We start from the raw sequence: 26,168 nt of genomic DNA on the forward strand, positions 1-26,168 counted from the left end.
TAGGGTGGGAGACTACAGACTGGGCAAGACAGGGGCACCTGGCCGAGTGCTGCCTGGCAGAATAAGATTCACAGTCAGTGAATTAAAAGGAAAAGAAATAAATTCGCTTAATGTTCTCATTTCGAGTCGCACTGCTGCTGCCAAGATGCATAAAGATCAGCACTCAGATATATTTATTTTCCGGTGTGATCAGAGGTCTGGCCCCAGGTCTGCTTTCTCTGCACCAGAGATGCAGAACAGGCTTGGGGAGCAAAGAAAATGTTAATCACATCCACACACAAGTTTTGTGTCTGCAATACCTGGTTTGCTTTTCATCCACCGCTCTACCTTTAGCATCAAGTGTTTTCTCAGGTAGGAAGCATCCATTCAGCGGGCTCTGCAATAAAGCCTGAAGCTGATGAAGGACAAATGCTTCGCATGCTTCAAGGTCATCTTCTTTCAGACTGTCAGCCCGATTACAAAAGCTACAAAATAAAGCAGGTATTACATGCAACATTTATTTAAAGCCCAGACAGCCAGCATCAGTTCAGAGGTAGAATCTGTAACACTTCTCCTGGCTAAAGGGATAACTGGTGGGACAGCCCAGAGGGACAAACGTCTGTGATGCTCTCTGTGAAAGATGCAGAACAGTACAGGGAGGTCAAACCCAGCGCTTAGAGAACGCCTGGTTTCATCTCACACCTATGCTTTTTCACAAGGAGAGAGGCATCTGCGCACATTCACCCAGGTGAAACTGCTTCTTGGCCAGGCAGCCCCTGCCATGATGTGGCCAAAACAGTTACACCACAGGAACCCACCTCCAGTGGTAGGCTGGAGGGGCCATGTTGGTTTGGCAACCCCTCTTCATAATTCCCTAGAAATCCTCCAACCATCAAGTGCTTATGAGAATCCTAGTTTATGGAGGCTAACATACAATTTAAAATAAAATTATAAAGCCATTCCCAGTGCTTGTAATTAAGAGCCTGTGTTGCAGAGGGACAGTGAGAGGTCTCTGTCTCCAGTTCTGTTAACACATGGGTTTTGGCGATTCTCTTTGTTCTTTTACCTTGAAGAAGAAATTATTTTTCTGGTTACTGTTGTCTACTTCAGTAAATCATATTAGCATTACTAGCTAAGGGAATGCTCTCATTCTTGCAAATAAGTATTTACTTCACCTAAGGGATCTGTGGAGCAAGGCTGCAGAGTGCCATGTTTAGGAAAGAGTATTTGTTGGAGTAATTTGCGTATGCGCTTCCAAGTGCCATATTTCAGCTCTCTGATGACATTAAAATAGTGGAAGGGCAGGGAGGCCTCTTAGCAACTGACAATGTTTGTTTGCTGGAGCCTGCTTGCTCTCTGCACCAGCCATTTGTCACAGCAAGAGCGAGGACCCCTGGCTCAAATCTCAAGAGGCTCCTGCAAAGCTGCTCAGAAACAGCCTCTCACCATTGCTCACCTGAATTCAATTAGAAGCATGTAAGCAATCAACAACAAAATCATGACAACCGTTACATTGGATGCATGGCAGCAAGCAAACCAGAATACAGGGGATGCAGTTAAGGTGCAGGCAGCACTGCCTGCCTCCCTGGTTCCTGCCCGTTCCGCGAGGGCTGTGGCATTAACCTGAGCAACTCTTCCGTCCCCATCGTCCCCGCGTTCTGGCACTGGTACAGCACCCGGCGCCGGGGGCTCATCCTCACCACGTCTTCTATCAACCGCAACGCAGGTGAGAGTCCTGCCAGCATCCCACCGTGCCTGTGGACGGACAGCAAGCGGGGCATGAAGTGACCCGAGTTGCAACAGGTATTTTCAATGCATTTCCATCACACCACTTGGAAAAATAAACACTCTCATTTTAGCTTTTCAAAGCAAACAGCAGCAAAACCCATGTTGCCTGAGCTCTGTAGGAAGGAAAAAAAAAAAACACAACACATGAGCAAACAAACCATCCAAAAAATCAGCCAGGGCCTGAGATGCTGCATTGAAATTACCCCTTCCCTGTGTAGTTTAATTCCTTTACCTCCACAATCAAAATAAATCTGGTGACCACCTACAGGTATGGGGACATAACTGGGACCTCAGAGGGGTTTTGATGAAGCTGCACCTCTATAATGATGCAAATTAGGACTTAAACATTGAAACAATACAGCAGGCTAATCCTTGAACAGAGGTGTAAATGGCTATTCAGGTCCAGGCCGGCTGCCTGCTTTGTTGGGGACTTTCCAGGCCAGGTCTCTACCAGCAATGCCCCAGCTGGGCCTGCACCCGCAGACCCCCATAGGCAAAATAAAGATTTTTTTTTTTTTTCCCCTGCATAGAAGCTGACATATTTATACAGTTAACTTTGGTTTACACTACCTCAAGTGAAAAGCTCTGTGCACGAAAACTTGCATCGTTTTTACAGTCATGTTAAGCTGTACCAAAAGTTGTCTTTCATTGAACTGTTGGGCAACATTGAACAATTAAGTGGGAGCTGCCGTGCATTTAGTCCAGTTTCCTAGACATTTAATAACCAAAACAATACCAGGGAGATCACATATGCAGTTAAACAGTGCTTTTTCTTCTCCCCCAGTCTTACAAACCCTGTATTTTAGCGGCCGGCTCGTTTCCCATTGTTTTTCTCCTGCTGGGTGGTCCTTCCAGGGTGCCACTCGAGAGGGATACAATAATAAAAAGGGAAGGGGAAGGAAGGGACACCAACATAAAGAAAAACAAAATGTATGACAATCTGCAGCAGGCTACGGATCAGAGGTCAGCAAACAAGAGGTCCTTCTCTTTTACAGGTTGCTTCCTGGAAACAGTCTGATTAAGCTGACAGCTTGAATTATGTGTTACATTTTGTAATGCATAATCCATCTGTGCTAAGTCCTCTTCAATGCAGCTGAAGCAGCACAGGCATAAGCTCTGCCTTTTTCTACTCCCTCAGCACAGGCCTTAAAATAGTCATCAACTTTCTCTGCGCTAATTCTCAGAGACCCTCTCCCCCTGCCCTGCCACTCCCCGGGTTTAAGCCCTGAAAGAAAGGGCTGGGTGCTGTAAGGAATGGTAAGAGGATACGGAGCCTTTCACCTCTGGTTCAGCAGCTCAGACAGGGAACAAGCTGCCAAGGAACAGAGCTATCTGGTGGCTTCAACTGGCAGGAGGGGAGATGGGGTGCCTTGATGGTGCTGCTTGAACAAGCCAGGCAAGTTCCCCCCACCCCTGCTCGCCAGTAGGCTCCTGAGCTGCAAGACCTGAAGGGAAAATACACAGCCCAAGCTCTCATGTGGATATGAGCAGGTAGGATTAGTCTGAAAATGCATGTATACAGCCTCTGATCAACACACTCACACAGCAGTGCTTGGTAACATGGAAGTTATTTCCCCAAAATCGTAGGTTTTTAATAACTATGGTAGCAAAATTGCAGCACCCTACTGTGAACCGCAACCAAGGCAAAAAACCTTATGCTAAATAATGTTTCATAGCAACATCACCTTTATTTTGTTAACAACTTGATGTTATCATGAAAAGCATTCTTCTAGCTGGAGAAGGCAGTTTGAAACTAGGCTGAACTCCCCCAGAGGCAAATTATGACCTGCAAACACTTATTGGGAAGGAAAATATCCCAAACTTTTTTAAAAAAGAGAATTGTATCTCTACAGTAAGGTGGAAAAGGCCTTTTCTCAAGGAATGTAAACTTGTGACTTCCTGACATGCAACGATTTTGTTTTGCCTCCCAAGTAAGCTGTGGTCTCCACAGGCGAGAGTTCCTTTCAACTCCATCACTTATACTAATTTTAAATAATACATCAAAAAGTGTACAAATGACCCAAAGATGACAGGTGAGCAAATGGTACTTTGTTTGGATGGCACAGCAGCAACACTGCTGCACTGGGAAAGTCCAAGCTACAGGTATTTCAATTTAAGGTGACAAATATACATAGTTTGGCATAATTTCTGCATATTTCTTCAGCCAGTGTAGGAATTTCATAGGAGAAAACACACATGGACTAAAGGGACATTGCAAGATCTGTGATAGTCATTTCGTGAATCTGTGGCAATATATATCAGACAAAAAAAAAAGTTGCATTCTCATAGTTTGTGTGATTTATGTAACAAATTTGTGCACTAATAACTTGGAAACTTTTCCCCAATATTTTCAGCTCATGAATTCTTTTGCAAGACTTGAGCATGCACACTGAATTTTACATCCATTAAAAGATGGACTTGGAAAGCCCACCTGGTTATAAGCACAACAGCAAAAGTTTGCTTATCCCTCCACGAGATCCTCCATGCCTTCAATTTTTGAAATTTTATTTGCGCTTAATTTTCAGGTAAAACAAATTAAAATTTGTATCTTTTCTACAGAAACAGCTAACAGTGGTGATCCCACTTCCATGGCCTTGAGAAACAGGTATTCAACTTGGCATAATGCGAGAGGAAACCTCCACGTTCTGGTTTTAGTCGTGCTCTGGAGATAATGCAAGCAGTGAAACCTTTCATATAATTTAGCTGGGCTTCAAGAGCATTGCACAATATTTTCATCAGTTTATGAACAGCGAGACATCACTAGCGTTGACAGGGAGAGAACAAAAGGTTAAATTACCATCACTCAGCTATGACTTCTCTAGCAAAGGAAGGCACTCTATGTGGCTTCCCTACAAAGTGTTATGATTAACAGGTGTTATACAAAAGAAAAACTGGGTAAAAGCTATTTAGATGTAAATTAGATGATGTTTCCATAGCAAGCAACAGTCTGATGCAAATGTGAAATGATAAAGTTACAGAAGTGTATATTGATGGCCACTACTTTCTGCTCAACTGTCATCTATTAAAATAAAAACTAATATTGAAATCAGTACCTAAGACAACATGACCATGAATGTAAAAAGAATAGATGCATTAAACAGATTAAAAAGCTGCAGACAACCAAAAAGGAAAAAACCCACTGGCAAAAGAGTGCTCCTTATTCTCCAGGGGTTTCTTTCTGGTTTCTTCCATATGTGGCCTCTTTCCAACATACAGCCACCACCTAACCACCCTGTATCTACTTAACCACTCCAGCTAGGAGCCTTTTGCCCCACAAGGTAGGGAGATCCAAGGGGAACAGCACCCATGCTTGCAGAAAAGGTCTGCTTCGGTATTTCTGTTGTGACTGGGCACAGAAAAAGGATGGCGAGGAGGGAAAAGGGTGTTGAGGATAGAGAGGGCAAGGAGACAGAAACATGCCGCTAAGAGAGAGTGGACAGGAGAAAGGCAACGGTTGTAAGATGACGAAATTGTGGGGTCAGGCTAGGATGGCCGGGGTGAAGAGTGATGTGAACATGAAGCCGTGCAGGGGGAGCTGGCAGCAAGCAGACTTTCAGAAGAACTAAGACAGGAGATAAAGGCAGGAGGGATGTTCCTGCAGCAGTGGGGCACAACAAGGTGGAGGCCCAGGCAGGGACAGTGGTTGGCACAGGGTTAATTGAGCACATCGAGGGAGCAAAGCCAGCCCTCCCTGCAACCTGGGCAAACCCTGTGGACCATCTTGTAGTGGGTGTTGCCAGGCTGGGATGGGGATGTGCCTCCCTGTCTTAGAGGGCATTGCAAGGCCAAAAATCCAGCTGTGATTGATATTACAGCTTGATACTCCAGCATTACAGTTGTGAGCAATAAAACCCCACTTCTTTCATATGGTTGCAAAGGACAAGCTGCACACCTCTGTTACACTTTCCCATTTCTCTATTTCCAAATGAAACACTCAAAAAATCTATCCAACTGGAAATTTTAATCCACAGAAGATATGCTGCTTAGTAAATTATACGTACTATTAAATAAACATATTGAAATAAGATTTGCTTACATTTAAAGAATGCCTATTGCATTTTAACACCACACACACTTACCTTCTCCAAGTCTGACCTGAATAAGTTACATGAAGCTATTTAACCACTAGCACAGAGGTAGTGAGATACTAAATAAGAAGTCTGCCCGCCTGTATGTGAGTTTTAGTGCCACATATCAGCCCAACAGGGAAAAGTCTCCAGGGCGTACACTAACAAATGAATACCAGCAGAGAGAAAATATGTAAGGACATACCTGTCTGGTGCTGAGCTGACCGAGGGCTCCTCCTGCACTGCAGGAAGGTTTGGTAGTTGCAGCGGGGAGCTGTCTCCAGTGTGGGCATCCCTGCCCTGCTGCCAGCCAGGACCTGGTGAGGCCATTCCCCGTGGCATGCTGGGAGTGCTCGGCATCACCTCCCCGGCGCTTGCAGAGGCACTTGCAGGGACCGGGAGCTCAGTGCTGCTCTCCCAGCTTGCCTCCTTACAACTCCACCAGTTACTCAGGCGAGGCTTTAGTCCTATAAAAATAATAAAAAGTTATTCCCAGGACCAAGGAGTACATTGTAGCACTGAGAATTAAACTAAGGTTACCTATGCCATTTGTTCACCTCTCACTTAATATGTGTGAACGAGCATCCCTCTGCTTTCCCTTCACTTTGGGTTTCCCTGCCTATGGCCCCATGTCCTTCTGCACTCCCCTCGCAAGGGGGAGTCTGGGGAGGCTCAGACCTGCATGCTCATGCCTTTTGGGTTTGCAGTTCCTGCCAAGGTGGGAGACAAACCTGACACTCCTCAGAAAGTATTACCCGCATGAAGACCAGCTACTTCACTAAATCATCTCTGGAGGAACGATAAAGCGAAAAGACAGAAAAAGCTTTTCTCAGGGGAGAAAGCACACCTAAAGAGGCTACTATCATACATAATTTTTAAACCTTGCAGAAGAAATACATGCCTGGAGGCTTTTATACTCTGCACATTAATTGTCTTCTCTAAAAGAGGAGGGTATGGGCCTGAATCATGCTTCTAAGACAACAGATACATGCTACTTATCTTTTCATAGAATGCCAGAAGTTAATGGACCAGCTAGTGCTGTAACAAATTAGTATTGCTACAGAAATTCCCAGTTTTCCATAAAATTCACCATGGGTTTAAATTAACTAGTGTTCACACACCTGCTAACGCTACAGCACCCAGCATTTCTGCTTGTCTCAGCCATGGAGTTTCACTGGAACTGAATCACTTAAGGTTTGTGCCAAGCAGTAGCTGGTGCCAGAATGGGCTCTCAGCCTTGTTTTCAAACTTGTAAAGCAAGTATGTGCAACTGACATGAGCAGCAGGAGAGGGTGGTGAGCACCACTCTGCACCAAGCCAGCAGCAGAGTCCAGCACATGCTCTTTCCTGGTATGACACTGTCAAGCATCTCCATCAGCTCCCATCATTTGCAGTGTGAAAGGTTAAGCTTAGGAGAGCTGAAACAAGCAATTCCCCTCCACACATTCAAACCTGGACCACATTAGCCTGTTCACTTTGCAACATGCATTTGGCAGCAGACAGACACAAAAAGCCCCCCAGGCAGTCTGAAGTGATTACCATGCTGTTTGACAAAAAGCGTATTTTGATTTTGAACCCAACTTTACAGTTTCTCTGAAGGCAGAGATACTGCATTCCAGAAATTAAATGGGCATTCTTCTTTCCCAGACACGATGCTGGGCACCTCAGCCTTCCCGGTGGGGAGGAACTGGCTTTCTGCTGAGCTGCAAGCAGAGCCCAGGGGTAGCGTAAGTCAGGATAGACTGGTCTCCTTCCAGCACCAGTAAGGACAGGCTTTCATTAAAACAGAGAAGTGGCAAATGCATCAGATGAAAGAAAATGAGACAAATAAATTCCTTAGAGAAAAAGGAATGAAAAAGAAACCTCAAAAGCATATGCCAGAAAACCCCCAAGGAGCACAGAAGAACATCTGATGGGGATGCCAGCTTTCCTCTATGAAGAAACCCGTAATTGCTACAGGAGAGCAGGAGTCCCCCACATCATTAGGGTTTCCACCAGTTTCCATTACAAATAGCTCCATTTTAGCAATTGTTATGGGCTTTGGAAAACTAGTTTAAGTTGAAAATTGGTATGTTAACTGGCAAGGCAGGGGAGAGTATTTCTGCAAGGTCTTAAAAAAAGACTAAACTGTTACTTAGAGACAAATCTTTGTCACTGTGAGTTCAAAAACAAGCCCATTAGCTTACTTCAAAGCAATGGACCAAGCCAGTAAAACAGGAGAGAATATATTTTGCCAAGATGGGGATTAAAAAAAGAAAAAAGAAACAAGAAGTTGGAACACAGCCTTTGAGGGCAGCACATCTCATCCCAGAGCAGCTGGGACAGTCTGCATTACCTTTCTCAGGGAAGACCAGAACAAGGCAGATAACGACCACCAAGTAGGAGTTAATGCAGCCACATATGGGGATGTACAGATCATCAGTCTACACTGCCAAATCCCATTTTTGGAAATGGATGAACTACTGTGCACAAGCATCTGAGGGAGAAGGAAATCAACCTGAAACAGAAGTGACATACTCTTCCAGTGAAGTAGGTTTACATTAAAGCTCTTAAAAACGAGTCTTGGACTACTTCAAGACAACTGTGGGCAAAGCAGTGAAGAAATCTTCGCTTTCTGACAGTGAACCTAAGCAAGATCAGATCCCAGCAAGCCCTTGCCTGACCAGATGCATGGCCTGGAGGAAACAGTCAAAAGAAAAAAGAAAAAAAGGGGGATTGGGGTGGGGAAAGAGTACCAGCATGCTTCAACCATAGCACAGCAGGCATAGGAGAAACCAGCAGCTGTGGGAATCACTCTGGTTGGGATAAGTGTGCCCCAGTAGTCAGCATACAGGCACACATCTGCCATACCTGGGATGCTTCCCAACAGCTGTTCCTCCTTGGGGGTGGCTGGTTTGGAATCAGATGCTGAGGAGGTGAGCTGCTCAGAGTCTTCCTCCCTGACAGCCAGGTTCCCATGTCTTGCTGCTCCCTCCACTGATGCATCTGTCTCTAAATCAGCGCTTCTGCTCTCTGGACCAAGGCCTTCAAGTGACGGAGAGCACAAAGGCAGGGCAGGCACCGAGCAGCTCTCTGTGGGCTGGGGGTGTTTCTGATGTGTGCCCAAACCTTCAGCAGCCGAGACAGCTGATGTGTGGTGGCCCATAAAGACTGTGGCTGGCTGATACAGTCCTCTTGGCACAGCTGTCCTGGTGCTGGTTCCTGCCTGTCGTCTTCCAACCTGCAGCATCTGAAAAACACAAGTGGGAGATGGCTTAAGGAAACAGGCAGCATGTAGCAAATGGAGCTTCTAGAGGATGGCATGTTGATTTCTGGAGGGAAAAGTGTCACCACATTCAAGTATTTTCTATAGTATTATTATTACACAAACACTTGGCATGCTTTTTTGCATCTTTGTGTAAAAACAAGGGCCCAGACCTCAACTGAGGTTTTGGCTCCATGAGCCAAAAACAGTGGCAAAGGCACACTACACCCCTAAAGGGACTGAAATACACAAAGGACTCAAACTAATCTAAACAGTAACTGGTTTTTACAAACAGGCAAACCTTTAAGATTAGATTCCTGCAAAGGTTTTTAAGACCCTAGATCAAAGCATGACATTTAGAGCTACCAACCAAGTCACTGAAAACACCCTGAAGTTACTGACTCCGGAGGAATCACTGTGCTCTACCTGTACATCTGCTGGTAGTCTGTGCTTTAATTACCACAGCACCCCAAAGCCAAGACATGATCGTTAGGACCCCGTTGCAGTGTCCATGGCAGCACTGGCCTTTCTGGAGCCACCGGCAGCAGCTGCTCTGAGCAACCTCCTCCTGATGCTCTTCTCACAGTCTTCTCTAGAAGGCAATAGGATAAGGAAGGGTCCCCCAGAGTCTGAAACATACATCTGCCACTGCTTAGTGTCTGCATATCCAGCTTTGTTCATAGCATGTCAACAAAGCAAATAAGAATGAGGCAAAAAGCACTGTATTCATTGTCTTCCTTCTGCTCTTTTCTACCTGTTAAACCACACCAAAGAGGAAGAATGACTACTCAGCTAACACCACATAGATGGAATTTCATTTTCTACAAGGCAACTTTGGGCGCCAACCAGAAACATTTTAAATAGCACTTTGCTCCAAGAATTCTTGAACTTGCATAAAAAATAGTTCCAACAGTATAACCACTCTGCTTCTAAATCCCAGCGTTTTAACACTTGCCTTTTTTTTCTTTGTAAACCTACTCAATCAGAACAATTTAGGAGGAGTGGCTACTGGCACCACTACTACTAAAAGGTCACGGCCAGTTTATGCAAAGCCAAAATTAGCTATCATAATACCATTGTTCATACTAAGCAGGGCTTACTTTTCAGCTCCAAATCACAGCAGGACAATTTACAGTCACCTCCACACCTCTCTCCTCTTTCCTTGCCTGACCTCTTCCTACCACACAAAGTCAGCTGCCAAGCCCAGCTTAAAGGAAACAAAGGCATCTTGTCTAGTCTGTGACCAAGTTTCATTAAAAAAGCTCAAATTCCACGTAACAAGAAGCAGAACAAAAAGCCATGAAGTTATTCTAAGAAGGAGTAAAGGTTTGCTACTCAGATTAAGTTCACAGCTTATTCCATCACCACTGCTCTCGGGTTCCTGCTAATTATTTTTTGGGTCTTGGATTTGCTGCTTTAAAAATGCATCTAGCAAGTACTTTATGGATTTAGCAGCTCCTGGATGTAGTGTTCCAAAACAAATGGAATTCAAACAGGTACAAGTGCTTGGCAGAGTCACAGCAGACATACATCTCTAACAAGCTCCTCTTCGATTGCAGAAAAAACCCTATCTCTTCATCATCTTTGCCTTTTCAAGGAAGAAGAATGACAGATAACGTTGGTCTAGGTACTGTTTTTACCACCAAAACAGTAAAAGCATGTAGATGACTTACCTAAGACAGTCAACAGAATTACTGAACTTCATGCCACTCCAGCTGCGAATTAAATGAAGTCTCTGCACAAAGCACACTTACAATCCTCTTTTTGATTGTAGAGCACAGGCTCCCCACTTCTTCCTCCAGTAACAAATACAATTTTTTTTTATTATCATTAAAGTGTTTTGAAGAGAACAACGATAAGAAAAAAAAAAAATCGCTTCCCTTAGGAGTTAGAAAAGGGTCCAGTCTGCCCCTGACAGTAGACACCCATGTGAAGGCTAGGGAGGTGAAGTTGAGCCAGAGGCTTGTCTCTCCCTGATGCCAGGCACTACTCTTACCTGGTGACATCCCATTTCTCAGGGAAGGATCAGGGAGGTGGCCTATGCCCTACGTCCAACAGACAGGGCAGTGCCAAGATTCACAAGTCCAAAATCTTGAAAAGCCTTCAAGACAGTGCTTCGAAGTTGAAGAAGCCAGACTTCATTGCGCAAAGGTTTCAGAAGCCCCGGTTCTACAGTTCTGACAGCCAAGAAGGCCCTCTTCAGTACAGGGCCTCTCCTCCAACTTGCAACATTAGATGGTCATTACACCAGGCTTCAGCAGACTGGTGCTTAAGCCCTTTCCATGGAGAGTCACAGTTTTCTAGACAAACAGATACGGGTATACGATTTCCAAGCTTAAAGACTCCCATAAAAATTGAGAGTCCAAAAGGGGGCATATCCCATGGCTCAGAAAAGTACCAGACATTCACACTGGTGTTTTAGGGACACTGGGATACTGACTACCTCTCAGAGATTGTCCTTCTTGGTCTCCAAGATGCATCAATCACAGAACCACTGATGAGGTTATCAGTGACATCCTGACTATCCTGAAGGAAACCATTATGTACCAGTGCTGGTAAATAAAACCAGTTTCAAGCTGTGGTGACTTGCATCCTGGATATAGTACCTGCTAACTGCATGCGCTCACTGTGACTGACTTGATGCCACATCACCAACAACAAACTCTCATAGTTTGGACATAAGAATAAGCAGATTTTAAGGGAAGTGAAGGTGCTTGGAAGTGGGTTCAATCAGTCTGAAAAAAATACGGAGTTACAGAGTAAGATCTGAGACACAGCACATAGATGAGGCAAAAGGATGTACAATTTAGTCGAAGTTACTTTGGTATTTAAGGATGGAGACAAGGAGAAAGAAGGGGACAGGGGATGAAAGAGTCCACAGTGAAGCTATTAACTGTAATTCAACCTAAAGTGAAACATTCAGGTACACACCAAGTTCTTGTGCTGTCCTAAACCTGCTAACAGCTTTTAAAAAAATCTATGTCACACTATGAGCCTTTGATGTTCTAGTATTTATGTAAAATTTTCCATAGGCTAGAAATCAGATCCCCTATGCCAACTGAAGAATCTAGCATTCAAAAATAAACTCACTTTTTCACATAAGTCTGAATTTAAAAAAATATAATTCACAAACTGCTGGAGGCCTGCTTATATAGGTCAAGGTTGCTCAGGTTCATTGCTTTGTATATTACTGTTTAAAGAATGCTCTAAATTCAAGGTCTTTAACTTTTTACTCTATGGGGAAAACTTCCTATAAACTCAGATTAATGACTGCTAATGCACTGAAGAAAGAAAACTGAAAACCTTCGTCCTACTATAAAAACAAAATAGTGTGGCCTCTGTTTCTTTTCTGATAAGAGTCTTAAATACCAAACATTTAACTGCATAATAACATTTACTGGCAGCCAGGCAGCCTGCTTAGCAGATATATAAAGCAGGTAAAAGGAGAAAAAGTTAATTTCTTGGCTGAATGATTCCATCGGTAGCTATAGGGCAAACTAGAAAGTCTTTTAGTAAAGTAGCAGTTGATTCTTCTATCAATCTGCAGCACACATACTCTTCCAAGGAATGCATTAAATATGAAAATCATATCCCGTTATCATCTGTTTCCAGCTTTCAGCCCAGTAAGCTTTTCTTAATGAATGCTGTAGCCTAAGGGACAAGCATGCTGTTGGCTTTTCTGAATAATGGAGTGATGCTACCATTTTTGCTTATTACAATATCAACTAGCTGAGGGGGTTTCACACATAGTCACAAGTGACTACTCTTGCCAGCATGCTCCAAGTTATTACAAGATGTTTTTAGACATTTCATCTAAAAGAGCTTTACTGCTTTTAGTGAAGAAAACAGCTATGGTCTTGAACTGTATCATTTATATGGAGATAGGAGGAGGGATTAGAAGCCTGCATTACTGCAGATATATAGCAGAATATATTTAAGTATTCCTTGTCAGTCTTTTTGTCTGTTACTTAGATATGCAATCTCTTTTTGCTTCTTCTGAGAAAAGGTCAAAACGCACAAAATTATAAATATGCTATATGAATCAACTGCTGCATTTTTAAAAATATCATTCATTAAGAATATTTCCTCAGTCAAGACCTTTTTCACACTATTTGGCATAGGAATTACAGAAACCAACACAAAGATGAATATAAACAGTTAGAGTTCTCCCCCCTTTTTAATTCTAGTTCTTTGGTTGAAATAATTGCACTTTTTACCCAGGTTATTCTACTTCACTCAGGCACTAAACAATATTTCACACTACGAATACCACAACAAAAATCCCCATGCAAAGACTGTTTAGCAATGCCCGACTCTTCATGCAGCAGCTCAGAGGAAAAGCACATCAGTGTAATAAAACACATTTCTCCCCACTTCTTTCGCAGTACCTGCTCGTTGTGTTCTTCCTTGTCATCTTCTGCTGACAAGTTAGCCTCTTGAAGTGATAACACACTTTTAATTTCTCTTCCATACCATGCCTAAATGTGAACAAATCCATTACGTAAAATTGAAGGCCAAAAAACCCCACCACAAATCAATAAATACTACTTTGCATATTGTGCGCTTTTAAATGCAACGTCCTCAGAGCATTTTTTACTTGGATTATATTTTAAAAGCCAAAGATCCCATTTCCTCCTAATTTTTTTTCTCCCCTGAACAAATTACATGGTCTGTACACAATCTTCTGCAGGTTTTTAATACACATCTTTTCATTAATGTAACTTAGAATCCTACAAAACAGTAATAACTTGCTGACTTAAATTTAATTCACCCCAACTAGTATTTGTAATGCCGAATTATTTCTGCTGTATTCAGACAATGACTCTGCTGCTTTGGGATGAAATGAGCTTTAGAATTTGTTTGTGGTTTACATACATCATCTTACAACTCATTGAGCTATTATAGGGAAAAATATATGGCAGATGTTATAAAAAGCAACCCAGCATGAAAGGCAACTTGCTGTAGTGTTACTAACAAACAACTGCATAAACCGTCTTCACCTCCACTACATTGTTTAATTGACCAAATGTAATGCATTCATAGTAGGACTACTGCTTAAAAGCCAAGCACATGCAGCACCTATAATTAATCCTGTTTGTTAGTAATTGTAAACCCCAATAACAAGTTACATCGGCCTTGAATGAAAGCACTTCAATACCTATTCTGCATCAGGTAATATGCATGAAAATAAATCTTTAAAACAATTAACTTAACCAGCTCTGCACTTCACTCCAATGGTGCATTCAGCAAGTCTGCTATTTCCCAGGTAATGGAAGCTGTTCATAAAATTGTAAAATGAATTAAGAAAAAAAACTAACCACATGAGAATTAAAGATGCTCTAAAACTCAAATGTAACTACTAGATTTTCCTGAAAGCTTAAGTGAATTTACTTATACTCCCCAAAATTACTGAACAAATTGCAGACACACAAACGTAAGAAAAAAAAAGTGAAGCTTTCATAAACAAAAGAAGTTTTGTCAGCTGCAGCCACATAATAAACTGCACACATAATTATGATAAAGCACTCCTAAAGGGCACTCTCACTATGAAAATAAAAGAGAAAATAGTAATAATTTCTTTCCGTGTACTTCCATGATAGATTAAACGATTACATGCTCCATAATTCTTACGCAATCCACAACGAGGGGGCTTTTCATAACTGTTGTACAGAGAATATGTAATCTGTGCTTTGTTCAACAGCTCAGAAAAATAGTCTAACCTGGCAAAAATAAAATGGATGGCACAGAAACATCAAAATGGAAGCAGTGAACAAAAACCCTGCATGCAGATCAACCCATGGCACAACTGTGACTCACACCATTATATTGTAACAACCTACCACTAGTCAAACTGGTGTGCCTTAGGGTTGCTCTAAGAAAAAAACAAAACAAAACCAAACCCAAAACCTTAAAAACAACAGTAGAAATGTAGAATCACAAAATACCCACGGTCCTCCTTTGCTTTAAGGGGGGGGGGGGGGGGGGGGGGGGGGAAATCACACACACGTCCCCAGGGACAGTCTAAACTGTATGTTACTAAGCTGAAGAAAGGAAAAGATGTTCTGAGAATGTCACCAGACCCAACAGGCTTAAAAGAATTACCAGGCAGTAGCTGGGCTATACTTGTGCAGGAAATTTATTAACATGGGTATGCAACCACAGGATGTTAGCCAGCCTGTTGGTTTATTAGACTGGAAATCAACTGCTACCGTAAGAGATAGCTATGTCTCTTCTGGAAAGCTTCCTTACTTCTGAAAGCAGAGAGATGTGCTAATAGCCCCCCAAACCACCTGCTCTGTACACCAAAGTCAGGGACAGCACCTCCCAAATAAGAAACAGACCTGCAAACCTACTGTTGTTTGAAGGGAGTGTTAATCAACACAAACAGGTCTCATCACCCCATCTCAAACACCATACATAAAAATCGTCCACACAAGCAGAGAACAGCAGAGATGGGGGTTATTTACTTTAATATGAACAATGAAAGGCAAGGTTAAATGCATTGCAAGTTGCAGCTAACATGGGCAGAGTTGTCTGGAGCCAGCTAATTGTTGTTTTTAAAGCAAGGAGATTGTCAATGAAATCAAAGACAACTAATTTAAAAACAATAAAGCGGTGATAGTGAAGTGTTTGTTTCTTTCAGCCATGCTACAGAATTCTTGTCACATTATACTGACTTGACAAAAAGCTTATGAGGATGCAAAAAGGACTAGACGCTGCACTAACATTTAACATCTACAGTTAAAAGGACTGAAAATTTTTAGAAAGGACAAAGGCTCACACTTCAGGTCATACATTAATCTACTGAAAGAAAGGAACTTTTCTACCATAAGAACTGCATACAAAGGGTTTCTTGCTCTTTACTGTGATGCAGCTAGCTGCTTCTCCATCCCTACTTCAGGCTAAGCTCTAATAACACTTTCTAGTGCCGCGTTTCCAGAGCAGATTAAAAGTTTGAAAAAAATATTTTCAGGTAAGGTTTGTTCATTTTTCTAACTTCTACATCATTTTATACTTTCTCCCCTTCCGCTTCCCCTGTTTTTATAGTGCAGTCTGATTCTTTCCTCCTGTTAGCCTTTTTCAGAAGTGCTCATGTACTTCTTTGCACATACTTGCTGTACCTGAGCATCTCAGCCACCCCACACTTTTCTTTCAGTCCTGTACCACTGTCATCCAAGGATGCTGCTGCATGTTCACATTTTCTGGAAACTGTACCCAGGCTTTTTAGACACCTCCTTTTAAGAGGATCACAGTCTGTTTTACTGTCTCAGATCAAGCTGTGTGTGCCCCTGAACTGCAGAGAGGGAGGAAAATAGCACACTCTGAGAAGACCATTCCTGTTTTAATTCAAACTGCAGTACAGAGAAATAAAAAACAATCACAACTGAGTTCTAAACAGCCACACAAAAGTAATTGTTGTGTCACTACCACATCCCAGTGGCTTAAAATGCCTCAACTAATTTGTTTCCTTCCCTCCTTTCCTCCAGCAGTTAAAAAAAGGGGGAGTGGCAGAGGGATAGAAACAACCCCTGTCAAGTATTTCTGAAGAATGTTACTGCTCTTAGAAAGCAGGTGTAAATACACCTCCCTCCCAATTTTAGCTTCCCGAAAATCTGACTCCATATATTAGCGGAATGAGCACGTCACAATTTTATTTTTTTTAAATCTGAGGTCATTACCAAACTCGTATCACTTTGCAACATCCCACATTGTTCTTCTGTGAATAGCAAGACAACATTAATAATACCACTCAAAAATCCTCAAAGCTTGGCTTTCTCTTATAGTAACCTATTAAACTGAAAGTATTTAAGTCATGAGTTATGATAAAAAAATCCTGCCTATTATATAACCTTAAATAGGGATCCTGATAAGCATGTTTCAAGCATTAAGACAAGACATGCAGGAATCTCTTTACTAGTATAGAAGAGTTTCATCTTTCTGCACTAATTATAAAAAAAGCAATACAAATGTAGCTCTTCAAGCTAAAAATAGCATTACTGGTACATAGCCATAAGGAAAAAGCCCAATAATGCTAAACAGGCAAAGCAAAAAGTCTGTTCACATTTGCAAACAAGGCTCTGAAAGACTGGAAAAATTAAGAGAATCATCAAATTTTATTCAGTGCATAAAAAGTCATAGCTGAATGGCCTAGTGGTCATTGATCTCTTTACCTCAACACAAATGAAATTACTATAAATGTTTTTTTTACTTCCACAACTTCTTTTTCTCCCATACTATTTTAAGATACTAACACAGACTGACTACATGCTGGAGGTACAGAAATCCCTATCTCATTATCAGTTCTGGTCATCATGGGGCTGGAGAGAGATTCCAGTTGGGGCTTGCCACAAGAAAGTACTACTCTCCAAAAAAGAAAACACTGCAGAGTCAAGCTCACTCTGGAGAACTGTTTCCCGGATGAGAACTACAGACCAAAACAACTGAAACAGGCAGAACAAATAGCAGAGGGTGGCCAATGTAGCTGTTGAATGGTCATTTCCATTTGTCCTCATGAGAGCTTTTATTCTTTCTTTTAAAATGTAACAACCATGTATGTTTTCTACCTGTTGCAGTAATTATTAAGAAATTAGTCATTTAAAACCAGAACAGGCATGTATTAGTTCAACAGCCTCTTTCATAACGGTAATTCATCTCAGCATGAGTTCTCAAACTGATGACATTCAGTGAAGCCAGTAATAAGAGCCCTTTTGCAAATACAGAACTTGGAGCTGACAGCAGTCAAGGCTATGAGTAGAGAAAGGAGAAGCAGCACATTTGCCATTGTCTTTGCTAACAAAGATGCTACAAAGAAGATAGTAAGAAGTATATTCTAGCATGTATTGGCTCTTTTGAAAGTGGTCATTTGGTATCAACACACTCCTACTATGTCAGTTACGACATACAATTCAAGTATCCAAGGTGATGAAACACTCCCTGGACTTCACTTTACCAGCCCAGAAGGAAAGTTCAAAGTTTCTACCTCTGAAGGCACCATGAATCAAGTCTCTGAGAACATGCAAAAATGTTAGCAAAAGCAAAGACCTGAGTGATGCAACAGAATACTTGAGGAAGCTTTTTCTTGTACCAGTGTTCAAGTATTGCTAGTTGACTGTTTAATAATAGAACTAAGTGTGACTTCATTTGAGCTCACCTTTAGTCCAGCTAGTTCAAACACTAATTTGTTGTAACAGGAGTTATTTACTCTTACACTTTCTCTGCTGATGAAGACAAAGCCAAAAGCAGGGGCAAGGCTAACTATGGTTACTTACGGTGTCGACACCAGCAAAATTAAAAATACATCCTTCAACGACTTCCATTAAATAATTTGTATTTTTAAGTAATAAAAGCCTTACTAAAACACAGTTTTATAACAGTCTTTATGAAACTACTACAACTCGTCTTTTTGTCTTAACCTAGATAACACTGGTTTATCTTATCACTAAGACTCCAAACACATGATCCATTTACTTCTTTTTTTATCTCAGTTCTTCCTTGCTTCAAAGAGACTCAGAAGACTGTAGAGCAAATATAGAGTTCTGTGAAGTGTTCCTGACTACCTCTGCAGAAATAGTAGGGTCTATTACATCATATATTAGAATAATTTGGGTTCATTTCAAATTACCAAACATAATTTTAAGCACTCTAAAACATATGACAAGGTTTCACTAACACCTGAAATCTTGATGTGAATAATAGTTGTACAAAACCAATTTAGTAACCCAGTAATAATAGTAAACACTAATGCATTAAATCTTATAGAAAGTTACTTCCATCTTCTGAATCATCTCTAAACTTGAAGTTTTCATATAAGCTTCAAATTGCTTGAATTCCTTTAAAAAGGTCTGGTTTCGCAGCACAGCTCCTTTTTGTCGTTCATCTATTTCTTTCAAGTATTTTTTCAGCTTCACGTATTTTAGTTTCATTCTATGGAGGGGGAAAAAAAACCCTGTACTTAGAGTATGAAAATAAAACAATCAATTTTCTTCAGACACATATATATTAACACTTAAGTAGGAGTTGCCCCACCCGTCCCACAAAAAGTAGTAGGCATTCTTCTGCACAACTGTCCAAAGCTACATTATACAACCAACAAGATGTCTGCTATATAACTTCAGATCTGAACTGTGGCTTTGGTGTTGAAAAGGATAAGTATATTAAAACACTCTTATAAATTTGTTTTAAATGGATTATGTTTTAGTCACATCACATTAAATTAAGATGAAAAATATATTCAGTACGTGCTTTGAAAGTCATACAAATCGTAATATTAAGGCTGTGGTTTCACAACTGTTTTAAGCCAAACTAAATCCATGCTGCCACCAAAAGGGGCAGCTCACTCCAAGCCTTTCTTTTTTATGCCAATACTATCTGCTGTGTGGCCACATGGAAAATTAGCCCAAGAGTAATCCAGCCGAAAACCCATCTAAACCAGCTCTCACCCACCCAAAAACCAGATTTGCTTTCAGCCAGACCCATTTCCTTATCTGATTACAGGACAGCCACACAAGCATTAGTGCCAAAGAGAAAATGTGAACCAAAGGCAGTCAGGATCAACTTTTGGTCTCAATCTGCCTACAGGTCTCTTTAAATCAGTAATGAAATTGCAGCCTAAATCTCCCAAGCTGCCAATATTTTCAGAGACACTTGGTTCAAAACCTGTTAGATTAAAATAAATCAAATAAAACCATAAAATAAAGTATACATGACATTTCCCCACCTGACCTGGCATTTTTTTTTTAATTTACATCTTAATTTTCTAATATAAAGGCCTTTTTTCAGAAGAGGAGTTCCTAAGGGATTGGCCATTATTGCACCTAGCCCTCAGTACCTTGAGCCAAGACAGAAAAGTCACCTCTATGAGCTTTACAAAACACATTTGAGCAAAGGAATGGAACACTGGATGAGCCACTTCACAGCCTGCTTTTGTTGTTGGGGTTTCGGTTTTTTGGTTTGTTTTTTTTTTTTTTTTTTCAGACTGTATATGCAATTTATGTTAAATAAATATGCAAAAACAATTCAAGGAACAGGACCAGAACCTAGAATATCCTCCAGGACTTCCTAAAGCTTTCAGACTTTAAGACCCTAGGACTTTCTAGCATGAACTATACTACAGTGATTTTGTAAAAGTTAGTAATAACTAACACGGAAGTTGGTTTTACTCAAGATATAACATTTCAGTATTAATGGAATAAGTTGGTTATTGCTGAAGTTATTTCATCAATAACAGAGACATGCATCTTACATCATACTTCACATATGAATATAAACTTATTGTTACAAAAAAGCATCAAGATAACATTCTAAAAGCATTCCATGATACCTAAGTCTTTGTAACTACAATAGAATAACCTATAAGAAGCTTTTAAATAGGCTTACAGGTATGCATCAGAGTTTTTGTATTCCATCAGTTTTCTTTGTAATTCCAGCCTTTTGGCTTCACTGGAAGAAAACAAACAACATACATTAAGATAAAACTGTTTTGCAATTTAAATTCTCCAAATTGGAAGAAATAAAGCATTTTACAGAGCATAAACTTTTCAGAGCTGAAAGCACATTTTTGCTAGATTGCTAGTTTTACAGATTGATCTGCCAGCCAAGTTTATCACCAAAAAAACCCCCAAACCTCAAAGCTTCTATTTCTCTTCGTTCCACTGGAACAAGAGCTAGGTTGTTTTAACGAGAAAAGATGTCTCAACATGTGTATATCCACACAAGACCCACCAAAAAAGCCAGAGACTTCTGCCCAGTTTAAGTTGCTGTTTTGAGTCTCCCCTCCTGCAGCCCCAGGAAAGACTAAACCCTGAGATAGGCAGTTCATGAGCTCATCTCTCCCTTTCTTCCCCACTCCAAGTCACAGAGCAGACCACTTTCAATGCAGGAAGTACTCAGCTGAACTTGTCTAGACAGCTCCCCAGAACTTCTCATAGGCATGTATCAACACATTAAAATAGACTGCCAAAAAGCCTGCAACTCTTCTCTGGCTTACAGACCCAATGTGCTATCCAAGCATTTTATTTAACAAGTGGAACTTAAGAATCAAGTAGCTATTTCACACTTACACGTTAAACCCAAGTACAAGATAGAAGTAACCAACAAAAATATTTATGGTTGTGAAAATGCTATGAGGCCATCTGTATCTACCAAAAGCAATGGAAGGGTATAGGCCCATGGGACTATCAGACTGCTTAAGAACATACCCCATACCTCACCTAAAATTTATTTCAAATAAAATCTATTTTCAGGAAGAAAAAAAAAGAGTAAAGCTGATATTACTTAATAATTAAAAATTGCATGTGAAGATAAGCAACCATCCCATGAACAAAACAAAAATTGGTAAGACAATGGCTTCCAATAGATTCACATTATAAACCCTGCAACAATCAAAGCAAGTACCCCAAGTTGCTTATTAAAAAATAATCTTAGGTTCTTACTAGCCAGGAAGGCTGTACATGTGGAAGTGGTATGTGCAGATACATGAGACTGCATGCACCCGTATGTCCAGACATGCTTACCTATGGATCTGGGCATTCCCCTACAAAAGTGTCTGTGTCATAGCCACATGCATTTGTCTCCTTCCAGTCACCCTGCACAGAGGAAAGCAAGGAAAAAAAAAAAAAATCCTTTTTGCTTCTTACTCTGAGAGATCAAGGCATCCGTTTTACTCATCTGATCCTGCCACTGTCTGAAACAAGATTAGGTTTTCATGTCATGTATGCAATTTAAAAGCCACGCTTCATCTGGGATCTCATCCTTTCAATTTCCTTTTACATGATGGACAGCTAAGCAAAAGCAGATTTCAAGATCTTGTTTTTACACTTCTAGAAGTAATTTTCATGACTCAATGAAGAACACTGATATCCTGATGGATGTAAAAGCTGATGGATGCGAACAGCCATTGGCTCCAATCCTATTTCTCATTCTCCAATACCACAGGTAGCACATCACGTTCCTTAGCTCCTGAGAGAACGTTTCCTTTCTACCACCGTGTTTTTTCAGTATCCCATTCATTAGTCTGTGCTACAGCTATTAAGACAGCACATGAATATGTAACTAAGGTCTTCTCAAGGCAAGACAAAGCAGTATAAAAACACCAGGTAAGAGCCTCTCAGCATTTGAGTATCATCATTATGGATACCTAAAATGGTTACTGCACAGCTTGTGGTGGTTTGCAACACAGCTCTGTCCAAGCACTGAATCAGAGGCACTCACGACTTCACTCATAGGTTTGGTTGCCCAGGTCTGGCAAGGTTCCAGCACATTTTCTTTGTGTCAGTGACAGAAGCGAAGCTTGTATCAGTGCAGGGATCATTCTGGCTACTCCAGTGCACCACCACCTCCTTTTTTACATGAAAAAACAAAGCTGTTCACACAGTTTTGCATTAGGTTAAAATGGTGCAAACAGTTATCAACTTCTGTCTTAAACAGACAAAATTAGCACTTCTTAAGAACTTCTTAAGGATCCAGGTGGCTCATTTTCAAACAACCCTGAACCTTCAGTCTATAAATACTGTTAGTTTGGGATTTGAGAACAGAATTAAATTCCCTGGTCAGCCACAAGCTCTCTCTAATCTCTGGCATTTCACCAGGCATCGATCTGTAGTAATATTTGATCCTTCACCTCCCATTTACACCAGCAGGACTAAGATGCCTCAATATTTTTTGAGATACCAGGCCTTAGACTCTTTGTGCTTCAGTTCCGCATCCATAATGTAGGAATAGCAGTACTCCTGTCATGATACCCTGTTGAGATAAGTACATAGAAAATTGCACGACACTTGGGCACAACGCAATCTTCCCATAAAAGTAAGAAAGGTTATTTTTACAGTTCTTTTTCTACACCAATCTGACATTAAATCAACTGTTGAGTACTGAGCTGCATCCACCTTACTACCCTGGAGCCTGGCCAGAGCCTGCTCAAGCCTTAGCCAACTGCACTGCTCCCCTGGGCAGGTTAGAGGGGGCCTGTTCAGCACCATCTTCTACATACAACCAATACCAGCAGATATTTCCAAAACTAGTAATCCTACCTGGTTTACACTCTCTGTTCAGGACATCTCAGTATTTGTACATGTTCACTGCAAATCGCCCTTAGCATGAAGCATATGGCCTCACTGTGAAAAGTGAAGCTAATTGCAATGTTAGTCACAGTGTTAAGTACAGCACTTAACTATATAATTTATTTACTTCAACACCCACAGGGCTCAAACACTGCCTTTCTCACCAATCACCACTGAAGAGTAAGTGCTGAGTAATCACAACATGGTCAGGTCTGTATAAAACACTGAAGGCAAACAAACACTCTGCCTCATTTCACTTATCTTGGATACCTTAAATCTAATTCTCTGTAATTTTGCACACAACAGATACCGCTGACTTGTGTGGAGACCTATGCATGCAGTAATTTCTATATTTAAATTGGACAAGTACCAGCATCAGGAAATAAAATGTGGCCAATAAAGGCTAACATGTAATTTAAGGTGGAGTTACGCAGTTTTTTGCACAAGTCTCAAGGCAGTCCTTGTTGACTGTTTATCAGAAGCTTAATATCTGGTGGCTAATTTCTCAAGCACTTCACAATTCAAGTATCTAAAGAAAAAACAGATGCATGAGAAGAGTTGGAAAATAATTATTCATGAGAACTCCCTTCTAGTTCACCAAGGGTCAGATGGGGGACATAACCAAGCAGCAGCTTCCTCCACCATATTCAAGCTCTTGCACATACAGCCTCTTTGCAGTGGCTCATTGTTTGCTTAAGTACAACTGCGAGCTGAAAACACGACTGCAGTCAGGAATGAAACAGCTGTCTGGTACTTCAGGTCTTGGAACAGGCAACCTGAAATCAGATCAGTGCAGGAGTCCAAAAGAGGACTTAAAAAGCCAAAATGCTCCAGTGATTTAACAAAAGGTTTTATATTTTACACTTTTAAAAGTATTTTGGGTAAAAGGTATCACTTTGAGAAATTCTGAAGAGGCATCTGCCTCTGCAGTACCATTCCCAGAGGCAACGGCAGCATACAACTTGCTGTCTAGCATAAAAATTACTCGTTTGTCAACATCATCAAGTACATCTTTTATTTTAAAGTACATTCAACAGAAGCATGCCAGGCAGAATAGGTTTATTATCACAAGACCTGTTAAGCTGGAAGCAAAGGAAGCACAGCTTATGCTATCTGTCTGCCTGTAACTCCTCTTCCCCAAAAACCTGCTGAATCTTTTACAACTTAATTAGACAGAGGAGCTGGTGTCTGAAGTGCACCACATTCCCAGAGGAGTTGAAGAGGGGTAGCCCATTTGTGCACTGTAAACTCAGCCCTAGCTCAGACACCAGAGAAGCTAGAAGAGGTGACCAAACTTCACGCAGACTGGGCTCTTGAGAAGCACAAGCCATCTCTACTTCTAATATGAGGAATATTTGCACACAAAGACACAGTTTAAAGCAGCATGCAGTCTAAGACACTCAGATTTTAATCTGCCCTCTCCATTTTCTAACGCTGCAATTTAGATAAAGTGTCTTCCCTATCTAGTGCCCACATCTTTAACAATTTCTATACAATAAAAGTATACTCTGTATATTCTTATCCAGTCTTTTAAACAGCAAATTGTTCCTGTTTTGTTCATCGGTGGTCTTCCAGACCAGAACAGGATATTAGCAAAGATATTCACGGCATTTTTGTCAAAGCAGTATCTAAACGCAAGTGTAGATTCCCACAGCCGTGGTGTTATTATTTCTGCCAATACTGTATGTTTGAGATACCAGCATGAGACGCAGAAATCAAAGTCTTCTGTATTAGACAGAAAACAGGTACTGCTTAAAAAGCAGCTTCATAACAGTATACCACAAATGATCTCGAGAGACTTCCTCTGGCCAGAAAAAAAAGTGCTAATTGACACCAATTACTGTGGTTATTGCAGTGAGTAACAGGCTATGAGCATCACTAATTGCACACAGCTTCAGAGGAACTGGCCAGTGACTGAGATCCCTCAGGCCAAAGCCCCTTCAGAAAGCTTGCATCACCGCATACACTTGCTTTTTTCCTTAAGTCAGGTCCCCCTGAAGCACCCACAAGTTGAAACACCTAAAATAACCTTTTTGTCCTAACAATGCCATACGCATAGTGAATGCACACATCGGAATCAGATGTCACCGGTAACTGAGACTCAAATATTCCCCCACGCCCCAACACATAGCCGAAAGCAGATGATAAAGCGGAAGGCGGTGACAGAAGCGCCCTCTCCAAGACACTGGACTATTCGCCTCTGCCCCGCAGAAAGCCCCCAGGTGTAAACATCCCAAAAGCACCTCATGAACCCCATTCCATTTTCCCAGGAGCGCAGCACTGCCCCACTACCGGAAAGGCGGGAATTCGCTTTCCCCGCCGCGGCTGCCGGCACCCGCATCCCGCCTCGGGGCGGAGACCCAGAGGCCGCCTTCCGGAGCGGACGGCGGCCTGACCCCTCGGCAGAGGGGTACCTCGGGGCGCACCGGGCCGCCAGCCGCCACGGCAGAGGCGCCAGGACGGGGGAGATGCTGACAGGAAAGCCCGTGTGTGCCGCCCGCCCCTCAACTCCCCTCAGCGCCCCTCCTGCGGGGAGAGGGGTGGGGGGCGAGGCCCACCGGCGGCCCGCAGGGGCCTGTCCCGACGCGGCCGCTCCCGTGGAGCGGGGCCCAGCGGAGGGGGGCGTACGGTCTCCTCACCTGTCGCGAAGGCGGCGCAGGAGGCCGCCGAGCCACTGGCAGCGGCCCGGGGGGGAGCCGGGAGCCACCGGACGGGGCCCGCTCATGCCGCCCTGTTTACTTCGGTGGCCAAAGCGACGGCTCCCGCCGTGCACCGCGCCAGCCCCGCCCCGGAAGCCCCGCCCCTGCGTTGCCATGGGGACGGGGCGGGGCGGGGCGGGCTCGGGGGTGTTCAGGCGTCCCGCGGTCCCGCCCCGCGGGGCGGCCTCGTGCTGCGTGCGGGCACGTACAGATGCCGGGCATCTCAGGCCGAGCTTTGAAGCATTTATTCCTAAATTAGTACTTCATCTGTTAATACAATATGATGAAATCTGTTAATTTAGGTATTACTACAGCAGTTAAAATGGCTGTGGTG

The 26,168-nt window shown here is 42.1% G+C and overlaps 1 protein-coding gene across 5 annotated transcripts in view; it reads right to left on the reverse strand.

Annotated features, from left to right (window-relative positions):
- The window catches only part of KIZ (kizuna centrosomal protein), a 50,657-nt gene extending 24,759 nt beyond the window's left edge, over positions 1-25,898 (reverse strand). For 4 of the 5 annotated variants that reach the window (XR_012632735.1, XR_012632511.1, XM_074932418.1 and 1 more), the window contains exons 1-8: positions 25,775-25,898; positions 20,455-20,517; positions 18,848-19,002; positions 13,467-13,555; positions 8,685-9,063; positions 6,040-6,301; positions 1,603-1,734; positions 300-464 (exon numbers count right to left, since the gene is read on the reverse strand). Coding sequence is in view for 3 of the 5 variants with exons in the window: in XM_074932418.1 (XP_074788519.1) it covers positions 300-464; positions 1,603-1,734; positions 6,040-6,301; positions 8,685-9,063; positions 13,467-13,555; positions 18,848-19,002; positions 20,455-20,517; positions 25,775-25,860 (1,331 nt within the window). In the remaining 2 variants the exon portion in view is untranslated. Of the gene's footprint in view, positions 1-299; positions 465-1,602; positions 1,735-6,039; positions 6,302-8,684; positions 9,064-13,466; positions 13,556-18,847; positions 19,003-20,454; positions 20,518-21,590; positions 21,663-25,774 lie in introns of all 5 variants that reach the window. The other variant, XM_074933235.1, reaches the window with a different exon arrangement.
- Between the last annotated feature and the right edge of the window lie 270 nt (positions 25,899-26,168).

Source organism: Athene noctua, chromosome 1, assembly GCF_965140245.1.
Source record: "Athene noctua chromosome 1, bAthNoc1.hap1.1, whole genome shotgun sequence".
Taxonomy (NCBI): Eukaryota; Metazoa; Chordata; class Aves; order Strigiformes; family Strigidae; genus Athene; species Athene noctua.